Source organism: Oncorhynchus keta, chromosome 15 (assembly GCF_023373465.1).
Source record: "Oncorhynchus keta strain PuntledgeMale-10-30-2019 chromosome 15, Oket_V2, whole genome shotgun sequence".
In the NCBI taxonomy this organism is placed as follows: Eukaryota; Metazoa; Chordata; class Actinopteri; order Salmoniformes; family Salmonidae; genus Oncorhynchus; species Oncorhynchus keta.
In genome coordinates, this window is record NC_068435.1 from 27,329,406 (window position 1) to 27,354,266 (window position 24,861).

The 24,861-nt window shown below is 42.7% G+C and overlaps 1 protein-coding gene across 2 annotated transcripts in view; it reads right to left on the reverse strand.

The window, feature by feature from the left end:
- ctnnd2b (catenin (cadherin-associated protein), delta 2b) overlaps window positions 1-24,861 on the reverse strand; it is a 107,665-nt gene that overhangs the window by 55,110 nt on the left and 27,694 nt on the right. For both annotated transcript variants that reach the window (XM_052463795.1, XM_052463796.1), the window contains 2 exons: window positions 1,806-1,840; window positions 845-961 (listed from right to left, as the gene is read on the reverse strand). In XM_052463795.1, coding sequence (XP_052319755.1) covers window positions 845-961; window positions 1,806-1,840 — 152 coding nt within the window. The remainder of the gene's footprint in view (window positions 1-844; window positions 962-1,805; window positions 1,841-24,861) is intronic.

Consider the following 24,861-nt stretch of genomic DNA (forward strand, 5'->3'; position numbering starts at 1 on the left):
TGCAAACACAGTCTATGAGACGTGCACATGCACGTACGTACACACACAAACGTGCCAATACACACACACTGGGCATAAACTAGTATTATCTGAAAACGTTCTCCCTTCCTAGCCCCAAAACTCCCTACACTTTTCAACAGATTGAATATGAACGTAATTTATTTTGCGGTGGCTGATTTGAAAGCGTGTTTCTCGTACACATGTGTTCTCTGTTATGCCCGAAGGAAGCCGCTGACACCTCGGCGAGACATCATTTCCATATCAAACCCTTGACATATACTGAATTTATCCTGACAGATAATACTCTCTCAGTGGCTCTTAGTGGAAAGATGAAGATCATTGCTTAGATCAAATGAAGTGAGGACATTTGGGTTCAAAAGAGAAAGGAAAACAACTGTTTCGAATGCAGAAGGCAGGGGTGATAAGAGACAAACACCTGCGGTATATAGTTCCTGATTGAAACAGTCATTGATATCACTCTGGGCTCTACAAAAGAGAGACCTATCACCTAGCATTTCTGTATCTAGGCGATTCCATACAGATAATTCTTGACATTTTTCTTGACATTTATTTTAAATATTGATAAGCATAATCAGTTCTAAACATGTCTAAGTTTTAAAAAAAAGTGTTGCAGTCAACTTAGCTTGACATGTGCCAAATGAAAGCTATTTGTCTATTTCTAGTGAATTTGAAAATATCTTAACTATAGTAAGGATACGATGTAATTCAACAATTAAATCAAATCACTTTATTCACAATGTTTCTGCTGCTTTAAAAGGTACTAAACAATATACCTAAAAGTAAGTTAAAAAAAAAATGAATCTGCACTGCATAAGGTCCTTACTGTCGCCTGCGGAGAATTCCTGGGAGTCAAGTATCCCAGATTCCTGGAGTGACCTAATGCAGGAGTCCACCAGCTCCAAGCCGGTCGTCAGTTCTTCCTCAATGTCCTTCTGTCCGTCTGTGGAGACACAGAAATGAATAGAGAAGCAGGATTAGTGTTCAGTTACCTTAAAAAGAGGCAAGAGTTTACTACAGACACACTCTGACGGCCAGGTGGTGGTGACCATGCTAGATAAGCAAAAAGCTCTTGACTAAACACTGAAATGTGTCTCTGCCGTGCCGTACCTTCTCCTTGACTATGTGTTTGTCCTTACCTACAGTAACTGACATACTTGTCCTCTGTCTAGTGTCATCAGTATGGCAAACAGTGCCAAGGGGTTAAAGCCTTACACAAGAGGTTTAAGATCAGGATTAATCTCTCATTTAAGGCTGAGGCTACTGGCAGCAGACACTTAGTCCTCTACCCTATTAGAGTCATGATGATGATTACTGGTGTTTTAACTCAGGGATAATTCTGTTTGTGCAACATTTTTATAATTTCATCCAAAACATCAGTGGAACTTCCCCAGGAGAAGCAGGAGCAGCAGAATTCTGAACATGACTTGCAGTCAGTCATAAATCTTTGACCACCGCCGCTTCAATGATCAAATCCTAGACTACCTGTGTTTGATACTTTAGAAGACAAAGGTGTGTTCTGTCATTCATACTTTGCTCTAAGCCCATCAATATAGTCTCAACTAGATGTGCAAATTTTTACACCGGACTGACAAGACAGAACAGCAACAAAGCTGTGTCTATCTGACAAATGATGACAGCTGTCCACACCTAGGAGCTAGGCATGGTCCACTCCACTTTACTCACAAGATACACCTATCATTTCAAAGTATGCAACTCAACTGAGGTTGTCGCGTGCTCTGTGACATAACACAGAACTACATGCATGGGATGTAAAATGTACCTACCTTGGTTATTCCAGCGAAACTTCTCATCCGCTGAACTGAAAGAAAGGAAACAGCACATGGTCAGAATAGAAAAACAGCAAACCATCTTCCTCTGCCGTAGCATCTTAATGACCCAGCCTTGAGCATTACCTGGTGACTGGGACATTTTCATTAAACTTTTTTTTTTTTTTTTTAAATCGCCATGAATTCAGTACACGTCCACATGAACTCACAGTAACTGTAATATATGTGTACATCGCAATGAGAATTCCCTGTTAGAGACAGAGAGGGATGATGAGGTTTGGGTGAGATGCCGTTACAGTATGTCCGTGTGGCATCACTAGGTTACAGTGCCGTAGAGCAGAGATTACTGGGAGTGGGGCTGACTGTAGGGATCCCTTCCTCCTTTAGAATGGTCAACATGGTGTATTCTGTCAGAGTAGCCCAGCCAGCCAGTGCAGCACTAAGTTTGAACGGTGTCTCCCTCCAGGGGGGAGGGGAGTGGGGTACACAACACGTGGTCTTGGGAGGAGAAGCTTTCAAAGCCACCACTGCCCCCTCTCTCCTCTCCCCCATTGCCGACCACCCCTTCCTATTCCTCTTTTCCCCACAGAGGCGCCAAATCAAATCAAATTGTATTTGTCACTTACACATGGTTAGCAGATGTTAATGCGAGTGTAGCGAAATGCTTGTGCTTCTAGTTCCGACAATGCAGTGATAACCAAGAAGTAATCTAACTAACAATTCCAAAACTACTGTCTTATACACAGTGTAAGGGGATAAAAAATATGTACATAAGGATATATGAATGAGTGATGGTACAGAGCAGCATACAGTAGATGGTATCGAGTACAGTATATACATATGAGATGAGTATGTAGACAAAGTAAACAAAGTGGCATAGTTAAAGTGGCTAGTGATACATGTATTACATAAGGATGCAGTCGATGATGTAGAGTACAGTATATACGTATGCATATGAGATGAATAATGTAGGGTAAGTAACATTATATAAGGTAGCATTGTTTAAAGTGGCTAGTGATATATTTACATCATTTCCCATCAATTCCCATTATTAAAGTGGCTGGAGTTGGGTCAGTGTCAATGACAGTGTGTTGGCAGCAGCCACTCAATGTTAGTGGTGGCTGTTTAACAGTCTGATGGCATTGAGATAGAAGCTGTTTTTCAGTCTCTCGGTCCCAGCTTTGATGCACCTGTACTGACCTCGCCTTCTGGATGATAGCGGGGTGAACAGGCAGTGGTTCGGGTGGTCGATGTCCTTGATGATCTTTATGGCCTTCCTGTAACATCGGGTGGTGTAGGTGTCCTGGAGGGCAGGTAGTTTGCCCCCGGTGATGCGTTGTGCAGACCTCACTACCCTCTGGAGAGCCTTACGGTTGAGGGCGGAGCAGTTGCCGTACCAAGCGGTGATACAGCCCGCCAGGATGCTCTCGATTGTGCATCTGTAGAAGTTTGTGAGTGCTTTTGGTGACAAGCCGAATTTCTTCAGCCTCCTGAGGTTGAAGAGGCGCTGCTGCGCCTTCTTCACAACGCTGTCAGTGTGAGTGGACCAATTCAGTTTGTCTGTGATGTGTATGCCGAGGAACTTAAAACTAATAATTGCTGCTTGCCTATCGTCCTGTAGCCCATCCCAGCCTTGTGCCACCCACCCCTCCCCCAACACACCATAGGAAAAAATCATCCCGGCACTTCATCACAAGGTACTGTGTGCCTCTACTGCCCCTCTTCCCATGGGCCATGGGATGGGTGACACATATTAACAATGTAGCCATGAAAACACCACCTACAGGAGCAAGGCAAGGACACGCAAGACAAAATTAACACATAACAATGAAATGCAACTCACTGCTGTTTATGGAGACCTTCAGTATTGTCTGTAATGATTCTGCCAGCATTTTGAGGTTACAGACAGGGGTGTTTCATTTTATGTAGGCTACATTTCTAATTCTACATGAGTGGATGCCTTATCTGATTTGTAAAATGGCTCCACACTGAGAAATCAACTGGCTTCCCTCTTATCAGAGCAGAGATGTAGCACTCACTTCTGTCATCATGAAGTGCTTTGAGAGGCTAGTTAAGGATGATATCACCTCCACCTTACCAGACACCCTAGACCAACTTCAATTTACTTACCGACCCAACAGAGCCACAGATGATGCAATCGCCATCGCACTGCACACTGCCCTATCCCATCTGGACAAGAGGAATACCTACAGTGGGGAGAACAAGTATTTGATACACTGCTGATTTTGCAGTTTTTCCTACTTACAAAGCATGTAGAGGTCTGTCATTTTTATCATAGGTACACTTCAACTGTGAGAGATGGAATCTAAAACAAAAATCCAGAAAATCACATTGTATGATTTTTAAGTAATTAAATGGCATTTTATTGCATGACATAAGTATTTGATACATCAGAAAAGCAGAACTTAATATTTGGTACAGAAACCTTTGTTTGCAATTACAGAGATCATACGTTTCCTGTAGTTCCTGACCAGGTTTGCACACACTGCAGCAGGGATTTTGGTCCACTCCTCCATACAGACCTTCTCCAGATCCTTCAGGTTTCGGGGCTGTCGCTCCCTCCAAAGATGTTCTATTGGGTTTAGGTCTGGAGACTGGCGAGGCCACTCCAGGACCTTGAGATGCTTCTTACGGAGCCACTCCTTAGTTGCCCTTTCGGGTCGTTGTCATGCTGGAAGACCCAGCCACGACCCATCTTCAATGCTCTTACTGAGGGAAGGAGGTTGTTGGCCAAGATCTTGCGATACATGGCCCCATCCATTCTTGGGGTTGAAATCATCCTTCTTCTTCCTCCAAACACAGCAAGTGAAGTTTAGACCAAAAAGCTCTATTTTTGTCTCGTCAGACCACATGACCTTCTCCCATTCCTCCTCTGGATCATCCAGATGGTCATTGGCAAACTTCAGACGGGCCTGGACATGCGCTGGCTTGAGCAGGGGGACCTTGCGTGCGCTGCAGGATTTTAATCCATGATGGCATGGTGTGTTACTAATGGTTCTTTGAGAATGTGGTCCCAGCTCTCTTCAGGTCATTGACCAGGTCCTGCCGTGTAGTTCTGGGCTGATCCCTCACCTTCCTCATGATCATTGATGCCCCACGAGGTGAGATCTTGCATGGAGCCCCAGACCAAGGGTGATTGACCGTCATCTTGAACATCTTCCATTTTCTAATAATTGCTGCTCGCCTATCGTCCTGTAGCCCATCCCAGCCTTGTGCAGGTCTACAATTTAACCCTGATGTCCTTACAGAGCTCTCTGGTCTTGGCTATTGTGGAGAGGTTGGAGTCTGTTTGATTGAGTGTGTGGACAGGTGTATTTTATACAGGTAACGAGTTCAAACAGGTGCAGTTAGTACAGGTAATGAGTGGAGAACAGGAGGGCTTCTTAAAGAAAAACGAACAGGTCTGTGAGGGCCGGAATTCTTACTGGTTGATAGGTGATCGAATACTTATGTCATGCAATAAAATGCAAATGAATTACTTAAAAATCATACAATGTGAATTTCTGGATTTTAGTTTTAGATTCCGTCTCTCGCAGTTGAAGTGTACCTATGCAGTTGAAGTGTACCTATGATAAAAATGACAGACCTCTACATGCTTTGTAAGTAGGAAAACCTGCAAAATCGGCAGTGCATCAAATACTTGTTCTCCCCACTGTATGTAAGAATGCTGTTCATTGACTATCGCTCAGCATTCAACACCATAGTACCCTCCAAGCTCATCATTAAGCTAGGGGGCCCTGGGTCTGAACCTTGCCCTGTGCAACTGGGTCCTAGACTTCCTGTAGGGCTGTCCCCAGGTGGTGAAGGTAGGAAACAACACCTAAACTTCGCTGATCCTCAACACAGGGGCCCCACAAGGGTGCATGCTCAGCCACATCCTGTACTCACTGTTCACCCATGACTGCGTGGCCACGCACTTCTCCCACTCAATCATCAAGTTTGCAGACGACACAACAGTAGTACGCCTGATTACCAACAGTGACGAGACAGCCTACAGGGAGGATGTAAGGGCCCTGGCGGAGTGGTGCCAGGAAGATAACCTCTTCCTCAATGTTGGAAAAATGAAGGAGCTGATTGTGAACTTCAGGAAACAGCAGAGGGAGCACGCCCCTATCCACATTGACGAGACCGCAGTGTGGAGAAGGTGGAAAGCTTCAAGTTCTTCGGCGTGCACATCAATGACAATCTGAAATGGTCAACCCACACAGACAGTGTGGTGAAGAACCTCAGGAGGCTGAAGACATTCGGCTTGGCCCCTAAGACCCTCACAAACTTTTACAGATGCACAATTGAAAGCATCCTGTCGGGCTGTATCGACGCCTGGTACGGCAACTGCACCGCCTGCAAGCGCAGGGCTCTCCAGAAGGTGGTGCGGTCTGCCCAACTCATCACCGAGGGCAAACTGCCTGCTCTCCAGGACATATACAGCACACAATGTCACAGGAAGGTCAAAAAGATCATCAAGGACATCAACCACCCGAGCCACGGCCTCCTAATATTTATATATTTCTTAATTCCATTCTTTTGCTTTTAGATTTGTGTGTATTGTTGTGAATTGTTAGATACTACTGCACTGCTGGAGCTAGGAACACAAGCATTTCACTAAATCCGCAATAACATCTGTAAAATATGTGAATGTAACCAATAACATTTGATTTGATTTGATTTGATATGCACAGAGTGCTTCTTCAGCAACCCAGCAAGCGTCGAGACCCCTAGAAGGTGTAGTTCTTCCTGATGTCATATTACCTCTAGGTGTTGATGCAGTCAGCCCAGCCAGTAATACACTTGTGTCCCCCATGGACTGGCTTGTACATAAAACATCCTCCATTCAGGCTGCAAAGTCAGTTTCCTCCTAAACTCGATTTAATAGCTCGTCGGTGGGAAGAAAACAAGAAAATATACTGACTGTCTTAATAAAGCACAATTATCCACCACCATGCTAGGGTGGCTAATGCTATGTCCTGATGTTGTGGTACGCCTTCAGCAAAGGGTAAACAGACTCACACGGTATGCAACATCCAAAAATGGGGGCGGAGAATGTGTTTTTTATAAGATGCAAAGTTTTAGACTGATTAAATGAACCACTACATTACTGTTAAAAATGTTCTATCAAGTCTGCCCAAAGGTGCCGAATTGGTCAATTGATACATTGTCAAGTACATGACCGTAGAGCACATACAAAAATGATATGGTCATAAAAAAATATATGTTTACACACTGCCAGAAATGTCATAAATGATGGATAATTAGCTTCCCTACAGAAAAGACACTAAACTTCTCACCTCTAGATGGTGGTTGGAGGGGGCAGACAGCAGGGGTTCAAACTGTAGAACCCAGTTCCTACATTTGTATATAAAAATTGATTTTAGCAAACAAAACTATGCTACATTTTATCTCTGGGACCCACAGGATGACAAATCAGAGCAAAATTACTGCATGTAAGTACATTGTTTACCTTCAGAGGAGAACATATCAAACCAGTTGCCATGATAAAAGTTTTTTGTTGTTGTGCATTCTCGTGAAACAATAGCATGGTATTTGTCCACTGTAATAGGTCCTGAAAATTTGACAGTGCAGTTAGATGAACAAGAATTTCAACTTTCTGCCCATATAAGACATGTTTATGTCCTGGAAATGTTCTTGTTACTTACCATGTCATAATAATCACATTAGCACACGTTAGCTCAACTGTCCCGAAGAGGGGGAGGACACCGATCCCGTAGAGGTTAAGGAGGAAACTGACACCTTTGCAGAGAGAATTTAATGTTTTATGTATGAGCCGGTCTGTGGGGGAAACGAGTGTATTACTGTCTGAATACATTAAAGTAGGACGTAAGATGACAAACAACATAAAAGGAATAATAGTGCCACCCTGTGGCCGGTTGGGCTTCCAGCCAGTAGCCTTAATCATTTACATAGGCCAGTATGTTGATGTAGTCGCTAAACCGGGGCCGTCATATGGAGCAGGTTGGCATTTATTGGGATGGCTGATAATATGCTTAAAGGTAATGATTAAAATATTCCACCCTGAAACCATATAATTGCATGACATTTATTAGAATCATAAAACTATAATCTGATGATTTGTGTAGTTTTAGTTAGAATTAGAACAAGGACCTTTTGTTCCTTTTTAGTGTGTAAGCAGGGTGCAAATGTGAAACAAATGATAAGAGGAGCTATCGACAGACAAGTTGTACTACTGTGTTCCTTACAGAACATTCTGTCTCCACGCGGGGAGGGGAGAAACCTTTAGGCTTGCTGAAAATTATGAAACATGTTGCAGATTAAAGAAACAATGTACCTGTGTAGTGGAAAAACACTGACTGTCTGAGCAAGGCGTAGTTTAAGATTTGAACTTGTTTGTGTGTGTTATAAAGACTGTGTTTGCATTTTTTGATTTTAGAACGTTCTCGTACATTAACTGTACTAACCTTTTGCATCAGCTAAGTCTGCCTAATTATTATTAAACCCATGGTCTTACAAACCTCAGGGATTGGTCAAAGCTATTGATTGTTAGTTATTATCATTGTGATTGATAATTCTCCTGACAATGACTCATGTACAGGAGGCAGCTCTGCAGGGTAGTCACTAACTAGCACAGCCACAAAATCTGATTTTAAACCTAACTGTAACACTAACCACACTACTAACCTTATGCCTAATCCTAAACTTAAATTAAGACCAAAAAGCACATTGTTGTTTTCATGCATAGATAGACAATTTTGACTTTGCCACTGGCCCATCTAGTGGAAATTGCTTGGCTCTGCCTCCAGAACAAGATTCCTCCCAATAAATGTCAACCTGCTCACATATGGACTATTATGTCAGATAACCACACTGGGATCGATGGGAGATTATCTCTGATCTGGAGCACACAAACAAAAATCATAATAACTATGGATTCACTGGAAATGGGAGCTTGAGATGGGTATCGAGCTCTGCTGCTCCGTCCCTTAATCAATGTGAGAATATCAGAGCGATGGCCAGCCCGGCGCTAGCTGAGCTCAGACGCCACTGTTATCACCAGGCTAAATGGTCATTCACCGGCCCTTTGGCCAAGTAGAAGCTGCTATATCATCCCATTGATTTCTCCTCTGCAGAGTGTGAGAGGATTCATATTGTGAGGCTGTCTCTGTTTACATTGGGGTGACGAATTGCCAGAGAACACAAATGCCATATGTTAATAGGGGCTCTGCATCGGCCGCGAGTGCTCATTCATCACCCGCACTTTATTGAACTATACACACACACACACACACAGAACCGCACCGAAACAGGGCAGGGGAGGAAGAGAGGAGAGCGACAGTGTTTTGGGCTTGAGTGGCCTTTCAGAGACACTCTGCTTGTCTGAAAGGATGGATGATAATAACCAGTACCTCCCATCTCACTCCTGTGTTTGCCACAATAGTTTCCCACAAATGTTGGAACTTCATGTTGGTTACCATGGCATACCTGCAGGCCTACATCTCAGTCTGCAAGCTTTAAAACTACTAGGCTATAGAGAGACATGACTCAACAGAAATAGAAACTGTAACAACCCACTTTCATCCCCGATATGTTGCATCTAACATTCTTTATTCCACAATCTTTCTAAGCTCTGCGTGCAAACGGCAGGTTAAAGCCTACCTTTAAATAGCTAATTGAACTTTAGCTCAGAACTGTTTCTCATATTGATTTACTACTACACAATCAATCCAGTCTGGCTGGATAATTAACTATAAAAGAGAGCGTAATTGATAGTGTGATTAACTGGTGCTGCAGCTGCAGGTCACTGTCTATATTCTAACAGTTTCTCACCGTTAATCACACTACTTTTATGGAGATGTGCTGGATATTGAGAGAGAATCAAGGGCCCGGTTACATTCCCATGATGAGATCGTTAATATCAACCCTCTCTCATATAATTATGTTGGTGGTAATTAAGAAAATATACATACGGTAAATAAGCTATTATTATAGTATCAAAGTGTAGAGCAAAGTGTGTGTGTGTGTGAATTGGAATGTTAGTGCTGAGAGAAGCACTGTAAACTGAGGACAGGAAGAGGAAGGTTGAGTTCAGTGTTAGAGCAGTTAAAGATAGAATTGTAACGAACGGCTTGTAAATCCGGAGGTTATGCAGCGTGGCAGCAGGGCAGTCGAACAGTCTCCTGTTTCAACATCCCTGCTCTGTAGGCCCAGGTATTTGACTTTTATTTGAACAGGGAGTCACCATTGAGACAAAGGTCTCTTTTGCAAGGAAGCGCCAATGGAGCCCTGCTACTGCACTCCTCTACTCCAAATAGCCTGCTTTCTCTACAACTCCCTCCTGCCCCCTCATTGAATATACAGTACAGTGAAGGAACGTTGAACAACATTTCCCCAGTACAAACCCTCTCTCCCACAACATGCATGTGGAGGAACTCATTGCATTCACATCATGCATGGCATGAGAGCTCATCCGAAGCTTTCCTATTTTTTTCTGTGCAAATACTGTACAGATGAAAGCATCAATATTTCAATGTGCCTCGTGTGACATTTGGATACCGCAACTTACACTCCTCCAACGCAGATCTTGATCAATCATTCATTCAAATGGGTCTGAGGAAGGAGTAGTATTCCCATTCCCAACCCCTGCTCCCTTATGATGTGTGAGAGGCTGTGACAGTGTAGAGAATATGCACGGAGCAATCCATTGTTCTCTACAGATGAATGTGAAAGGAGAATCCAGAGGAGACCAGAAGGGATCACGGCCTAAGCAGGCCAAACACTGCTAGGGTTCACAGTGGCAGGCCTACACAGAGGACAGAGGAGGACGCCCTAATATGCAATAGAGGAGCTGCTCACTGACTGGAGAGATGGCAAATCTAGTAGAAAGTAGACCCCACTCTATTCTATAAAAAGGCATAGCGCGTGTCTGACGACCTTGTTAGACTGTAGGATAGAGTGGGAAGAGACTACTTTGTCATAGTAACATCTAATGGTGGCAGTGGGCATGGAGTTCAACATGATGTGATTAGATAGAAATAGCAGAGTAGCTAAACACCTATTGTGTTTAACTAAATTGTTAGGATATCTATTTCTGCAGGTTGGCCGCCCCTCTCATTTGAACAGAGAGTATGTTGCCAACAGTGAGAGTGAGACTAAAAGAGGGTTTTTAAGATACTTGAGAGAGGGGTATGGTTTTACCTCATCACTTACATCCTTCCCACTCAGTGTAGTATCCACTCAGTGGGCGCTGCGCTGCACTGGTGGTGTCAGTGGTATGATGAGAGGGATTCCATGAGATGGTACAAATGAGTACATCCCAAAGGCAGTCATTTACTAAAAGAGCTGAGACACCCCCAGAATCCATTACAAGAGAGAGAGAGAGAGAGAGAGAGAGAGAGAGAGAGAGAGAGAGAGAGAGAAGAGAGAAAGATGAGAGAGAGAAGAGAGAGAAGAGAAAGAAACAGAGAATGGCTTAGCCACAGTGAATAAAGCCAGAGATAGTGGATAGAAATCTGGTCATTTTATCTGGTCAATAAACACATTTGGAATCCAATTATAATGTGTTTCTTTTTTCCCTCATCTTGGATAATATATTTTATCAGGACTGGGCACAATGGGACTTTATCCCTAGTGTGCACTAGTGCATTGAAATAATAGATTGAAAAACACTAGAGTGAGAAGCTGGGGTCTGTGACTGTGAGAAGAGGTAAACAGCCCTGATGGAAATGAATTCTCCCTCATTTAAATCCCAGGAGAAACAGATCAACTGGGGGAAGTCTGCTGAGTCAAGGAAGTGGGAAGCTTCCTTATGGTGAAGGTTCACCAGGCAGTTCCTGTGAGGAAGGAAGGAAAGAAGCCAGGCATGTCCTTGGATCGCCATGGTGACTCTTAATTACTTGTTACCTGCACTACATCCCAAATAGCACCCTATTCCCTAAGTAATGCGCCACCTTTGACAGGGTAGTGCACTATATAAGGAACAATGTGCCATTTAGGATGTAAACACTCTCTCCGAATAGGTGCTCAATGCTGTATTTAAACACAATCTGGAACCAACAAAACAGTATTTCCCACAGGCTTCGGATATATGTAGTTTTCAATAAAACGTCAAAATACGTTCGATTTGACTGCTGGGGGGACAAGGAGACCCCCAACTCCGCTAAAACAATTGACAACTACGTTCCGTTTTCAAGGGGTTGCTAAATTAATGTTATAACTATTTTGTTTTAATATCATCACCGTTTGAGGTTAGTCAGAACTACACATTACCGATTATTCCACATTTAACTCATTATAGTTATACAGCAAGTAACTGCATGGTTTTCTTGATAAGTAAGCATCAACTGATCATGTCATTTCAAATACGTGAAGGTAGCCTATCCATTTGGCATGTGACTAGCTAAGCAAACAACATGATTTAGCTTACTTCATCAGAGATTAGGCTTTTGGAAAGAGCTTGACATCGGTAAATCCTCGTCCTGGTAAAGGTATCAGCCAGACTACTGTCATCACTATAGATGGCAAGAAAATCAAACAATATTTTTATGTAGTCATCTAGTTTATCCCTTGAAAGTTTGGCTTGTTAACTAGCCATATTGACGTGATCTGTTATGAACTAGCTAGACGATTTGAAGTGGTCCATCAACCAATGTAGCCTATATCATGTCTATCAGCAGCAATCGTAATTAAACACTCTTAAAAACAATGTTGAAAGGGTGATCATGTTAGCTAACTTCACTAAGTAGACCCACATTGGTTCGAGAAAAACATACATTAGGACTACCTACCACTATGTTTAGCCAAGTTGCTTGGAAAGTAAACCTTATCAGCTAACAGTACAACGGCAAATGTGCCCTTCTCCTGCTTGACAGGCAGAGCCCACAAAAGATGGAAAATTAACCTAAACCATTCATACTTGTCAGGTATAGTTCACTTTTATATCACTCAAATATCCAATTAATGGTGGCCAATATTGAAAGATATCGTGAGGCTACCCTACCTATCTGAAATGACATGATCAACTGATGTTTACGGATCATCAAAAGCATGCATTTACTTGCTGCAATAACTGTTGATAGAGCTAAATGTGCACAATTGATTTGCATGGAATAATCAAAAATGTGTAGGTCTGACTGCACTTCAAGGTGACGATATTACAACTAAATGGTTGCAATGTATTTAACAATCCCTTGAAAACAGCAGTTGTCAGTGGTTTTAGCGGAGCTGTGGGTCTCCTTGCCGAAGGAACTCCACTCGACCACGCCCACAAATGGGAGAAAACATTCTTCCCATATTGATCCCCAATGGAACGTCCTACGGTTCTCAAACCTCCCATGGGCCTGGGAGAAAAGGCCTGTGGCTTCAGGCTATTCGGTGTGGGAAATGTGGGGATGCAGTGTCCAAGTCGGCTACACGTTTCTACGTGTGTGGGAAACATTTCATCACAGGTAAGACATTCCATTTGTAACTCCACTCACTACTTAGCTGTACGGTCTGTTTCTTCGTGTTTTTGGTCTTGGCTAGCTTAATGTTCTGGTCGGTAACTAGCTAGCACTCAAGTGGCTGCTAGCATCGTCATGAAAAGGGGCATGAAGTAAGCCCTACAATTGTTTCTAAGTATTAGTAGAACGCTAGGGAGCAGGCAATGTTGAAAAGTAATCTTTAGACATGTTGTACTTTTCTTAAATGTCGTTGTTTTGTAATTCACTAAAATAAGCAGACAACAAGAAAATTGTATTTGAAAATATCAGTATCAGTGGAGACGGGAACATTTTTATTGTGCTCTCTGCAACATTTCATCGATTCAGATCGAATAAATAACGATGGCTTGTGTTTTTTATGCATTAGTTTTATTCGGCAAGCAACAGAGCCAGTCGGTTTGAGGATTCATTTTCCACAGAGATATTTTAGTGGCTGCAGGAGAGAACTGAAAAAGAGAATCTGATAGGTACTCGAATGATATTTCTTTTCACAAGACCTTGAGTTTTGTCAGGGGAGTAATTTATTATGGCTGTCAAATAAAGCAAATGGCCACTAAATGCAACCATTAAACATGGGAGTAGTTGTGTTTTTGTCTGGAGTCTTTGTAAATTGGGGAGAATATCCTTAGCTCCCATCCCGTCTCTCTAGAACCCTTGTTCTCTCTGAGTTCCCATTGGTTCAGCGGGAGTCAATCACCACCTTCCGGAGACACCTGAAACCCCACCTCTTTAAGGAATACCTAGGATAGGATAAGTAATCCTTCTCACCCCCCTAAAAGATTTAGATGCACTATTGTAAAGTGGCTGTTCCACTGGATGTCATAAGGTGAATGCACCAATTTGTAAGTCGCTCTGGATAAGAGCGTCTGCTAAATGACTTAAATGTAAATGAAAAAAGGTCACATTTTGCTGTGAGCCAATGGGGTAACCTAGGTAACCACAGGTTGTTTTCCGCACAGGGTCGTGACGTTCTATCTAATACGGACTGGGTCTATAATAGATTTTATGAAGCTCATAGTCCAGGATTTACCATGTTGATGGTAACAACCTAGATGCTTCAGTAACCTCGACCATGGCTCAAAAACATGCAGGTCTCTCTTAGGCATTAGAAGTTTTTGGATATAGCATATTGGTGTGCAAAACCTAAGCTTCCTCTGTGGAAGTTTGACTATTTTCTTTCTTCTCCACACTCACTAAAATTGGATTTCTGCAATTGGTCTCCCTTAATTAGTTTGAATAAGTCACATTTCCCTTTGTTAGGGACCTATCTGGGTTCCTGCTGTTTGATTTCACTGTCAGGTTGAGGAGGTTTCTATTATCCGAATGTTAGCACTGAAGACACCTACTGTAACTGTCAGCACGCCCAGGTCCCTCTGGCCAATTCGTTTTGAGACCTGAGAACTCTGCCTATGTGTCTATATTACATACACCAGGCACCGCCATTTATAATTCTCAATGATTATGCTGATTAGAGGCCCTGTATAACAAATACTAGGAGGTCTGACCAAATTGTCTCTGGTGAACCTTTTTAAATTGGGGAAATTGAATTCATATCCTGCCAAATTGGACCCACTTTTTTATAATGGTCCAAAAAGAAATGAGACTGAATCCGACGAGAGGAGCCATGTTGGTTCTCACCATGAGATTAGCTCTGTTGCAGGCTCATCCTACTGAGTCACTACCCTTCCACTTGGCTGGCTCTGGGTGTGATAGAGACAGACCACTGGTACCCGGGCAGAGAGGAACAGTCTCTGGCAGACACACAGATGGAGGCTAAGCTGTGAAATGGTTTTGAACTGGAGCTCTTTGCTTCATTAAGAGATCTCTGCCATATTCGTTATCAGTTGTGATGAGCGCAGGCCAGGCTATATTATTGAGTGGCAGATATCCAGAGATATATTTAGGATGGCTCAGTGAGAGAATCAGATCCAAGATGGCAGTGTCTTGACCACACTTTCAATTCTAATTCAGTGCACCCAAACAAACAAAAAAAAAACATATCAAATTTGCAGTTTCAAATGTGAAATAGCTGTTTTTCACATTCATTTAAATGTCACATGTAACCATATTTTCACATGTATTAAATTTAGAGTTCACATGTGAGGATTTTTTTTTTATCACCTCGTGAATTACAGTTTCACATGTGAAATGTGAGGTTTTACATTATTAATAACTTTCACGTGATAATCTCCCTTTCATGTGGAATTGTAAGTTCATATGGGAAAAACAATCACCCAATCCAACACCTTCTCTTTCTGTTTTATGTTTGTCAGATCCAGCTGGCCTGTCAAACTGACTGTTCTAGTCTCAGGGTTAAGTGTAATGTTCCGCTGGAAGCTGGATCTAGAGTATTTCAGGCGGTAAGGCCAGGCTCAAGTCTACAGAGTTAAGACAGATTTATTAAGCCAGAGCCTTGACCATCAGCTTGGAAGCTTTTATCACTGCTTAGGCACAACGGATTGGCCGGCGAATCATTGTGCCCTGTCTTCCTATACTGTACAGGGAAGGCAGTTAGTATGAGTCATTCAGTTGCCCAGACACCCTTAATAAGCTTAATATTCTTTACAATCAGACAGGGTCTGTCTGAGGCACTCCAGGGTACACAGCAGACGGGGGAGGGAAGAGGGGGAGCAAGGAGGGAGCTTTAAAAGGCTTATTACACCAGGCGTCCATTCCATTGCCTTCAAGTGCAAGAAGTCTTTAACCTTGTCACTTGTTTAGATCAATAAGGAAGACCTTAAGGATGGTACCGGATGCTGTCATTTAGAATGCAGGTGACGGTTTTGTTAGGAGAATAAACAGAGTCAATGGATGGAGAGAGAGTAGGGAAGTTCGAGAGAGAGAAAGTGACAGAAAGAGAGATATTGAGGTAGTAGGGGGTGAGTAGCATCCATTGTCGAGACTATTCCCTTATAATGTAATGTGGAAATATGAGGATATGAAGTGAAATTTATCACAGTGTGATTGTTGACACAGTGCAGTCCTTTGATGTAATGTCATGTGAACTTTTTTTCTTCATGTTTGAATGAAAATATAATACAGTCCATTCACTTGAACTGTATTCACAATTCAAAGCCATTGCCTTTTAGATGCCCTTTAATAAAATCGAGCAATGTTTCATCAGAGCAGAAAGATGCCAGTACATTGTGACCATGGCATTTAGAAGACCCATAATACAATTTCATTTGATGCTATTTAACAGGAGGGGGGACCTTCAAATGTCCTTACATATACTTTTAAATGTAAGACAATACAACAGCCCAGTATTTCATACAGGATTTTGAATATACCAATATACCAAGTGCACAATCAATCTGCAATCTGATGCAGAACAATATATATATTGTGGCAATATAACTTGCCTTTTCTTACTGTTATGTAGATTCTGAAACTGCTGTTAAACATGCTGCATTTCATGATCTCAATCCCAGTTTTTTTTTAAATGTCTATCAAACCGTGTCAGTTATCGAAATTCCAACATGATGACATTGAAAGCAACAAAGAGCACAATACCACACATGCACCATAATGTCTCTCACCCTTTCCTCAGTGGTATAGTCTCAAATGGCACCCTATTCCCTATAGTGCACTACCATAGGCCTCTGGTCCAAAGTAGTGCACTATAAAGTGAATATGGTGCCATTTGCATTTCATACTACAGTATTTGCTAAAGCCACAGGAGACTAGGAGAGACTAAGTTGGCAGCTTCCGCTTAATACGCCCTCGCTGTGCCCAACAAACAGCGTTTAGGAGGTAGACAAACCCACACCCTGGGAAGTGGCTCGCTCTGGCCTGAATGGAGCACAGAACCACCTGGGCTCTGCCTACAGGAGCCCCTGTTAGACTATTAGATAAGCAGGCTGCAGCCCTATCAACAAGGATTCAGACTGCCAAAACAATGACTACTTGAAGATCTGAAGATCAGAACAAATATAGCCACGGCAATAAACTAGACCAGACTTAGCCCCAGGGAACAGTCTAACCATGTCTAATTTCTGCCGAGGCAAATTACGGGGGAAAATAGGTGTGTGTGTGATAGAATGGCAGAGCTGTTTTTCAAAAAGTATCTCAGGAATTGTCTATTTTACTCATTGAAGTGGATGTGATGCAAAATATGTAGGACACATGATTAAATTCAGCACTCTAGGGCTGGGACCTCACAATATTATCACTATACTTAGGTGTCGATACGATATGTATTGAGATTTGATGTTCCAAGGATATTGCTCACTATTGGGGCATTGGTTAGAGCATTAGACTAGTAACCGAAAGGTTGCAAGATCGAATCCCCGAGCTGACAAGGTAAAAATAAATCTGTCGTTCTGCCCCTGAACAAGGCAGTTAACCCACTGTTCCTAGGCTGTCATTGAAAATAAGAATTTGTTCTTAATTGACTTGCCTAGTTAAATAAAGGTAAACAAAAAGTCAGCTGCAGAGAGGAGAGCATGCGAAAACACGTTTTTCATCAGTCAAGGTGAAAAAAGTGCTGAAAACATGTTGGCTCACTATTTAAAAAGAAGATGGAGAACAAGCTATAGGATTAAAAAGACCGGAGGTTTGGCTCAAGTATAGCCGATAAGTGCTAGCTAACGCTACCTACAGTAGCATAATATATATATATATACACACACACACAGTGTATTCAGACCGGTTTACTTTTTCCACATTTTGTCACGTTACAGCCTTATTCTAAAATGTATTACATTGTTTTTTCCCCCCTCAATCTATACACAATACCCATAATGACAAAGCAAAAGCAGGTTTTTAGAATATAATTAAAAAAAAATATATATATAACATTTACATAAGTATTCAGACCCTTTACTCAGTACTTTGTTGAATCACCTTTGAAAGCGATTACAGCCAAGAATCTTCTTGTGTATGACGCTACAAGCTTGGCACACCTGTATTTGAGGAGTTTCTCCCCTTCTCTGCAAATCCTCTCAAGCTCTGTTAGGTTGGGTGGGGAGCGTCACTGTACAACTATTTTCAGGATTCTCCAGAGATGTTTGATCGGGTTTAAGTCCAGGCTCTGGCTGGGTGTCTTGTCCCAAAGTCACTCCTGCATTGTCTTGGCTGTGTGCTTAGTCATTATCCTGTTGGAAAGTGAACATTCACCCCATTCTGAGGTCCTGAGCGCTCTGAAGCAGGTTTTCATTAAGTATCTCTCTGTACTTTGCTCTGTTCATCTTTCCCTCGATCCTGACTAGTCTCCGGGTCGCTGAAAAATCTCAACAGCACGATGTTGCCACCACCATGCTTCACCGTAGGGATGGTGCCAGGTTTCCTCCAGATGTGACGCTTGGCATTCAGTCCAAAGAGTTCAATCTTGGTTTCATCAGACCAGAGAATCTTATTTCTCATGGTCTGAGAGTCCTTTAGGGGCCTTTTGACAAACCCCAACCAGGCTTTCTCGTGCCTTTTACTGAGGAGTGGCTTCCGTCTGTCCACTCTACCATAAAGGCCTGATTGGTAGAGTGTTTCAGCGATGGTTGTCCGTCTGGAATGTTCTCCCATCTCCACAGACAAACCTTGAAGCTCTGCCAGAGTGACCCTCGGGTTCTTGGTCACCTCCCTTCTCCCCCGATTGCTCAGTTTGGCCGAGTGGCCAGCTCTAGGAAGAGTCTTGGTGGTTCCAAACTTCTTCCATTTAAGAATGATGGAGTCCACTGTGTTCTTGGGGAACTTCAATGCTGAAGAAATGTTTTGGTACCCTTCCACAGATCTGTGCCTCGACACAATCCTATCTCGGAGCTCTACAGACAATTCCTTCGAGCTCATGGCTTGGATTTTGCCCTTGACATGCACTGTCAACTGTGGGACCTTATATAGACCGGTGTGTGCCTTTCCAAATCATGTCCAATCAATTGAATGTACCACAGGTGAACTCCAATCAAGTTGTAGAAACATGTCAAGGATTATCAATGGAAACAGGATGCACTTGAGCTCAATTTCGAGTCTCATAGCAAAAGGTCTGAATACTTATGTAAGTAAGGTATCTGTTTTTTAAATACATTTGCATACATTTCTAAAAACCTGTTCACTTTGTCATTATGGGGCATTGTGTGTAAATTGAGGACTTTTTAAAATTTAATCCATTTTAGAATAAGGCTGTAACAAAACGGGAAAGGATCTGAATACTTTCCGAATGCACTGTATATATTTTTACTAATTAATACTTAGAGTCAAATATAGATCTAATAACTGTATCAATGGTCCCCTCCCATCACTATAGCAATCACTACAGGCAATTGTTTCACTGTGGTTTCAGGTTCAGTGACAGAGTTCCTCTGGCATTTAGATTTTTTTATCAATTCCAAAAAAACTGGTGCAACGTCGGATTCATAAATGTTGAATAAGAAACCAATCATCAGATCACATGCATGATTGGTCGCTCACAGACACCACCTCAGGTCCTGTAAAACAGAAGACACAGATATTGACCAGTAGAATCCAATATTGGATTCACTATTTGCTAACCCGTCTGGTCTGGTGTGGTGTAGTCTTCTATGAGTAACTGATCAGTGGGATGAGATCTCCTGTCTGTCAGAGGAGAGAATGGCTCCTCCATTATTGGCCTAATCATCACCCCCACCCTGACCTTCACTGTGACATTCAGTTACCCCAGGGGCACCACACTCAGGTTCAGATAGCAGTGGAGGAGGAGCAGGGAATGTCCTTCAAGCTTCATACAACACTGAGTAAGCAAGAAAATACATTTCCATCCTATGCCTTTCACATCAAACCTTTCTGCCCTCAACTATCCATTTCAAAGACTTGTAAACAAACTGTCTTAAAAGAAAAGTTGCACAATATATATTCCACAACTAACAACTTTGATTATATTCCATCTAAACAGTATGCAAAAGTTTATCAAATATGAACTTCTATTTTTGCAATTTGAATTACATTAATCAAAAACTCATACCAATATATTGCGGCTTTGACGTCAATAAAGCAACATTCTGCTGGTGGCTTCGGTGATGGAGGTGAATCGGGTAAGTAGGTAGTAAAATGCCCAAAGTGTTTTATCATGTTATGTTGCTAGTAGATGATAGCCAACTATCTAAGTTCACCGGGGCATGCAAAACAAACTGGCCAACTCGGATCAAGCATGGTGTTTGGGGGTGAAATAAGCTAGCTAGCAAGCAAGATAGAAAAAAAACTCCTGCAACCATGCACGTTTGCAGAACCCCACATATGCTCTCTCTAATTCTCTCTTTCTTTCTCTCTCTCGGAGGACCTGAGCCCAAGGACCGTGCCCCAGGACGACCTGACATGATGAACTCCTTGCTGTCCCCAGTCCACCTGACTTTGCTGCTGCTCCAGTTTCAACTGTTCTGCCTTATTATTCGACCATGCTGGTCATTTATGAACATTTGAACATCTTGGCCATGTTCTGTTATAATCTCCACCCGGCACAGCCAGAAGAGGACTGGCCACCCCACATAGCCTGGTTCCTCTCTAGGTTTCTTCCTAGGTTTTGGCCTTTCTAGGGAGTTTTTCCTAGCCACCGTGCTTCTACACCTGCATTGCTTGCTGTTTGGGGTTTTAGGCTGGGTTTCTGTACAGCACTTTCAGATATCAGCTGATGTACGAAGGGCTATATAAATCAATTTGATTTGATTTGCAGAAATGAATGGTCAAATACCAATAGGATTAATGTCATTTGTTTATTTCAAGGTATGTCTTTGTTTTTGCTTAACTGCCTGATCTTTATTGGCCAATAACTTGCAGGATATCATGGTAGCCAATGTTTGTTAACCATACCTGGATTTACTGTTACTGCTGCTAGTAATGTTAGCACTCAGGTTAGCATGTGGCTAGCTATGGCTACCATCGGCCAACAACGCAGTTTTAGCTTGTTTGGTTATAGATGTTCAATGTCTACTACAATGGTAAAGGTTTCTCATGATTTTGTTTAACAATACAAGAAATGCTGAACTGCTAATAAGTGATGTGTTTCAAGACTGCTAGTGGTTAGATACAGTGCATTTGAAAAGTATTCAGACCCCTTCTTATTCTAAAATGGACTAAATGCCCCCCCACCCCCTCAATCTGCACACAATAGCCCATAATTACAAAGCAAAAATGGTTTTCAGAAACGTTTGCAAATGTTTTAAAAATAAAAAACTGAAATATAATGGTTGTGGGTGAACATGGAGTACAGGAGGGGACTAAGCACACACCCCTGAGGGGCCCTCGTGTTGAGAATCAGCGTGGCAGATGTGTTGTTGCCTACCCTTACCCATCCAGGATCCATTTGGAGAGGGAGGTGTTTATTCCCAGGGTGATGAGCTTTGTGGGCATTATGGTGTTGAACATTGAGCTGTAGTCAATGAACAGTATTCTCACATATGTGTTCCTTTTGTCCAGGTGGGAAAGGGCAGTGTGGAGTGCAATTGCAATTGAGTCATCTGTGGATCTGTTGGGGCGGTGTGCAAATTGGAATGGGTCTAGGATTTCTAGGATGATGGTGTTGATGTGAGCCATGACCAGCCTTTCAAGGTACTTCCTGCTTTTGTTTTTTTTGCTTGTAAGCTGGAATCAGGAGGACAGAACTATGATCAGATTTGCCTAATGGAGGTCGAGGGAGAGCTTTGAACGCCTCTCTGTGTGTGGAGTAAATAAAGAGTAAAGAGTATAAAAAAAAATATATATATATATATATTTTTTTTTTTTTCCCTCTAGTTACACATGTGACATGCTGGTAGAAATTAGATCAAACTGATTTAAGTTTGCCTGCATTAAAGTCCCCGGCCACTAGGAGCACCACTTCTGGATGAGCAAGTTCTTGTTTGATTATGGTCTTATACAGCTCATTGAGTGCGATCTTAGTGCCCGTATCGGTTTGTGGTGGTAAATAGACAGCTACAAAAAATACAGATAAAAGCTTTCTTGGTAGACTGTGTGGTCTACAGCTTATAATGAGCTACTCTAACTCACAGGGGGTAATACCTTGACACTTTCATAACATTAGACATCACGCCCAGCTGTTATTGATAAGTAGATGCACATCACCACCCCTCGTCTTACCAGAGGTAGCTGTTCTGTCTTGCCGATGCACGGAATACCCAGCCAACTGTATATTAGCCGTGTCATCATTCAGCCACGAATCTGTGAAACATACGATATTACAGTTTTTAATGTCCCGTTGGTAGGATAGTCTCGAACTGAGCTCATCCAGTTTATTCTCCAGTGATTGCACGTTGGCCAATGGAACGGATGGTAGAGGAGGGTTACCCACACATGGACGAATTCTCAGAAGGCACCCGGATCTGCACCCCCTGTATCTCCGTCTTTTTTTCATGCGAATCATGGGGATTTGGGCCTGGCCGGGAGTAACAGTATATCCTTGGCGTCAGACTCATTAAGAAAAAATCTTTGTTCAGTATGAGGTGGTAAATTGCTGTTCTGATATCCAGAAGCTCTTTTCGGTCATAAGAGACGGTAGCAGAAACATTGTGTACAAAATAAGTTACAAACAATGCGAAAAAACAAAATAGCACAATTGGTTTGGAGTCAGCCATCCCCTCCGGTGCTATTCTAGTTCTTCTCTTGACGTCACTTTTCTGAATGCTTTTCTGACATGACTTCGGTCAAATATAAAATATATACATTTCTCCCAAAATACAAATATGAAGTGATATGTCGTATTGGGACTTTTACTTGGAAGGATGAAACCAATCAGAATGTTTAACAGCAACATAATTATGTAATGTTCCCTTTAAAAGTCTGAGAGGAGGATGAGCTGTCATGATGGAATCTTGACACGGGCCCTTTAAAAACTTCCCCCTTTCAAATGGGTCTTGTTTCAAGGTCAGTCAATCAACCAATATTTCAGTCAACTGTAATCAATGCCTGACTGGGAAACTAGGGGTTAAGGAATCTGATGTTTTTGGAAGTCTTGATTTAAATATTATCTGTGGGTAGGAGCTAGCCTATAATGGATTGACTGCGGGTGGAAAACAGTGATAAAAGTGATGTGTCTGGACCAAGCATCAATGGGAAATAAGGAAATAGGCCCACTGCACACTCAAGCAAAGACGCAAACACACTGGCTCCTCAGTAAATGGACACTAACCACACATTGAGACACTATTGGGACAAATTAGGGTCCTGTTTTGACAGAATACAATGTCATGTGCCTTACTCAACCCAATTTGCTCAACTAACAATGTGAGTCCTGTGAATCTCACTGAGAAGTCTTCAAATCCAGCAACGGCAAGAAGTTTGGTGTAATAATACTGTGGATGAGAATCTGTTTCTTTGGCTCTGCAGGTGGATGATCCTCTTAGTTTGAGTTAACGGATAAGGTAACATATGCCACCCCAGACATTTGACCTGACGTATTAAGGGGGGAGTAGGCGAGTCATTAGCAACTCTCCCTCTATTTCTGAAACTATCCGCCGCCATTGTCGCAACCCCTATTACCAGCCTGTTCAACCTCTCTTTCATATCGTCTGAGATCCCCAAGGATTGGAAAGCTGCCGCAGTCATCCCCCTCTTCAAAGGGGGAGACACCCTGGACCCAAACTGTTACAGACCTATATCCATCCTGCCCTGCCTATCTAAGGTCTTCGAAAGCCAAGTCAACAAACAGGTCACTGACCATCTCGAATCCCAACGTACCTTCTCCGCTGTGCAATCTGGTTTCCGAGCCGGTCACGGGTGCACCTCAGCCACACTCAAGGTACTAAACGATATCATAACCGCCATCGATAAAAGACAGTACTGTGCAGCAGTCTTCATCGACCTTGCCAAGGCTTTCGACTGTCAATCACCATATTCTTATCGGCAGACTCGGTAGCCTCGGTTTTTCGGATGACTGCCTTGCCTGGGTCACCAATTATTTTGCAGACAGAGTTCAGTGTGTCAAATCGGAGGGCATGCTGTCCGGTCCTCTGGCAGTCTCTATGGGGGTGCCACAGGGTTCAATTCTCAGGCCTTTTCTCTGTATATATCAATGATGTTGCTCTTGCTGCGGGCGATTCCCTGATCCACCTCTACGCAGACGACACCATTCTATATACTTTCGGCCCGTCATTGGACACTGCTATCTAACCTCCAAACGAGCTTCAATGCCATACAACACTCCTTCCGTGGCCTCCAACTGCTCTTAAACGCTAGTAAAACAAAATGCATGCTTTTCAACCGATCGCTGCCTGCACCCGCATGCCCGACTAGCATCACCACCCTGGATGGTTCCGACCTTGAATATGTGGACATCTATAAGTACCTAGGTGTCTGGCTAGACTGCAAACTCTCCTTCCAGACTCATATCAAACATCTCCAATCGAAAATCAAATCAAGAGTCGGCTTTCTATTCCGCAACAAAGCCTCCTTCACTGACACCGCCAAGCTTACCCTAGTAAAACTGACTATCCTACCGATCCTCGACTTCGGCGATGTCATCTACAAAATGGCTTCCAACACTCTACTCAGCAAACTGGATGCAGTTTATCACAGTGCCATCCGTTTTGTTACTAAAGCACCTTATACCACCCACCACTGCGACTTGTATGCTCTAGTCGGCTGGCCCTCGCTACATATTCGTCGCCAGACCCACTGGCTCCAGGTCA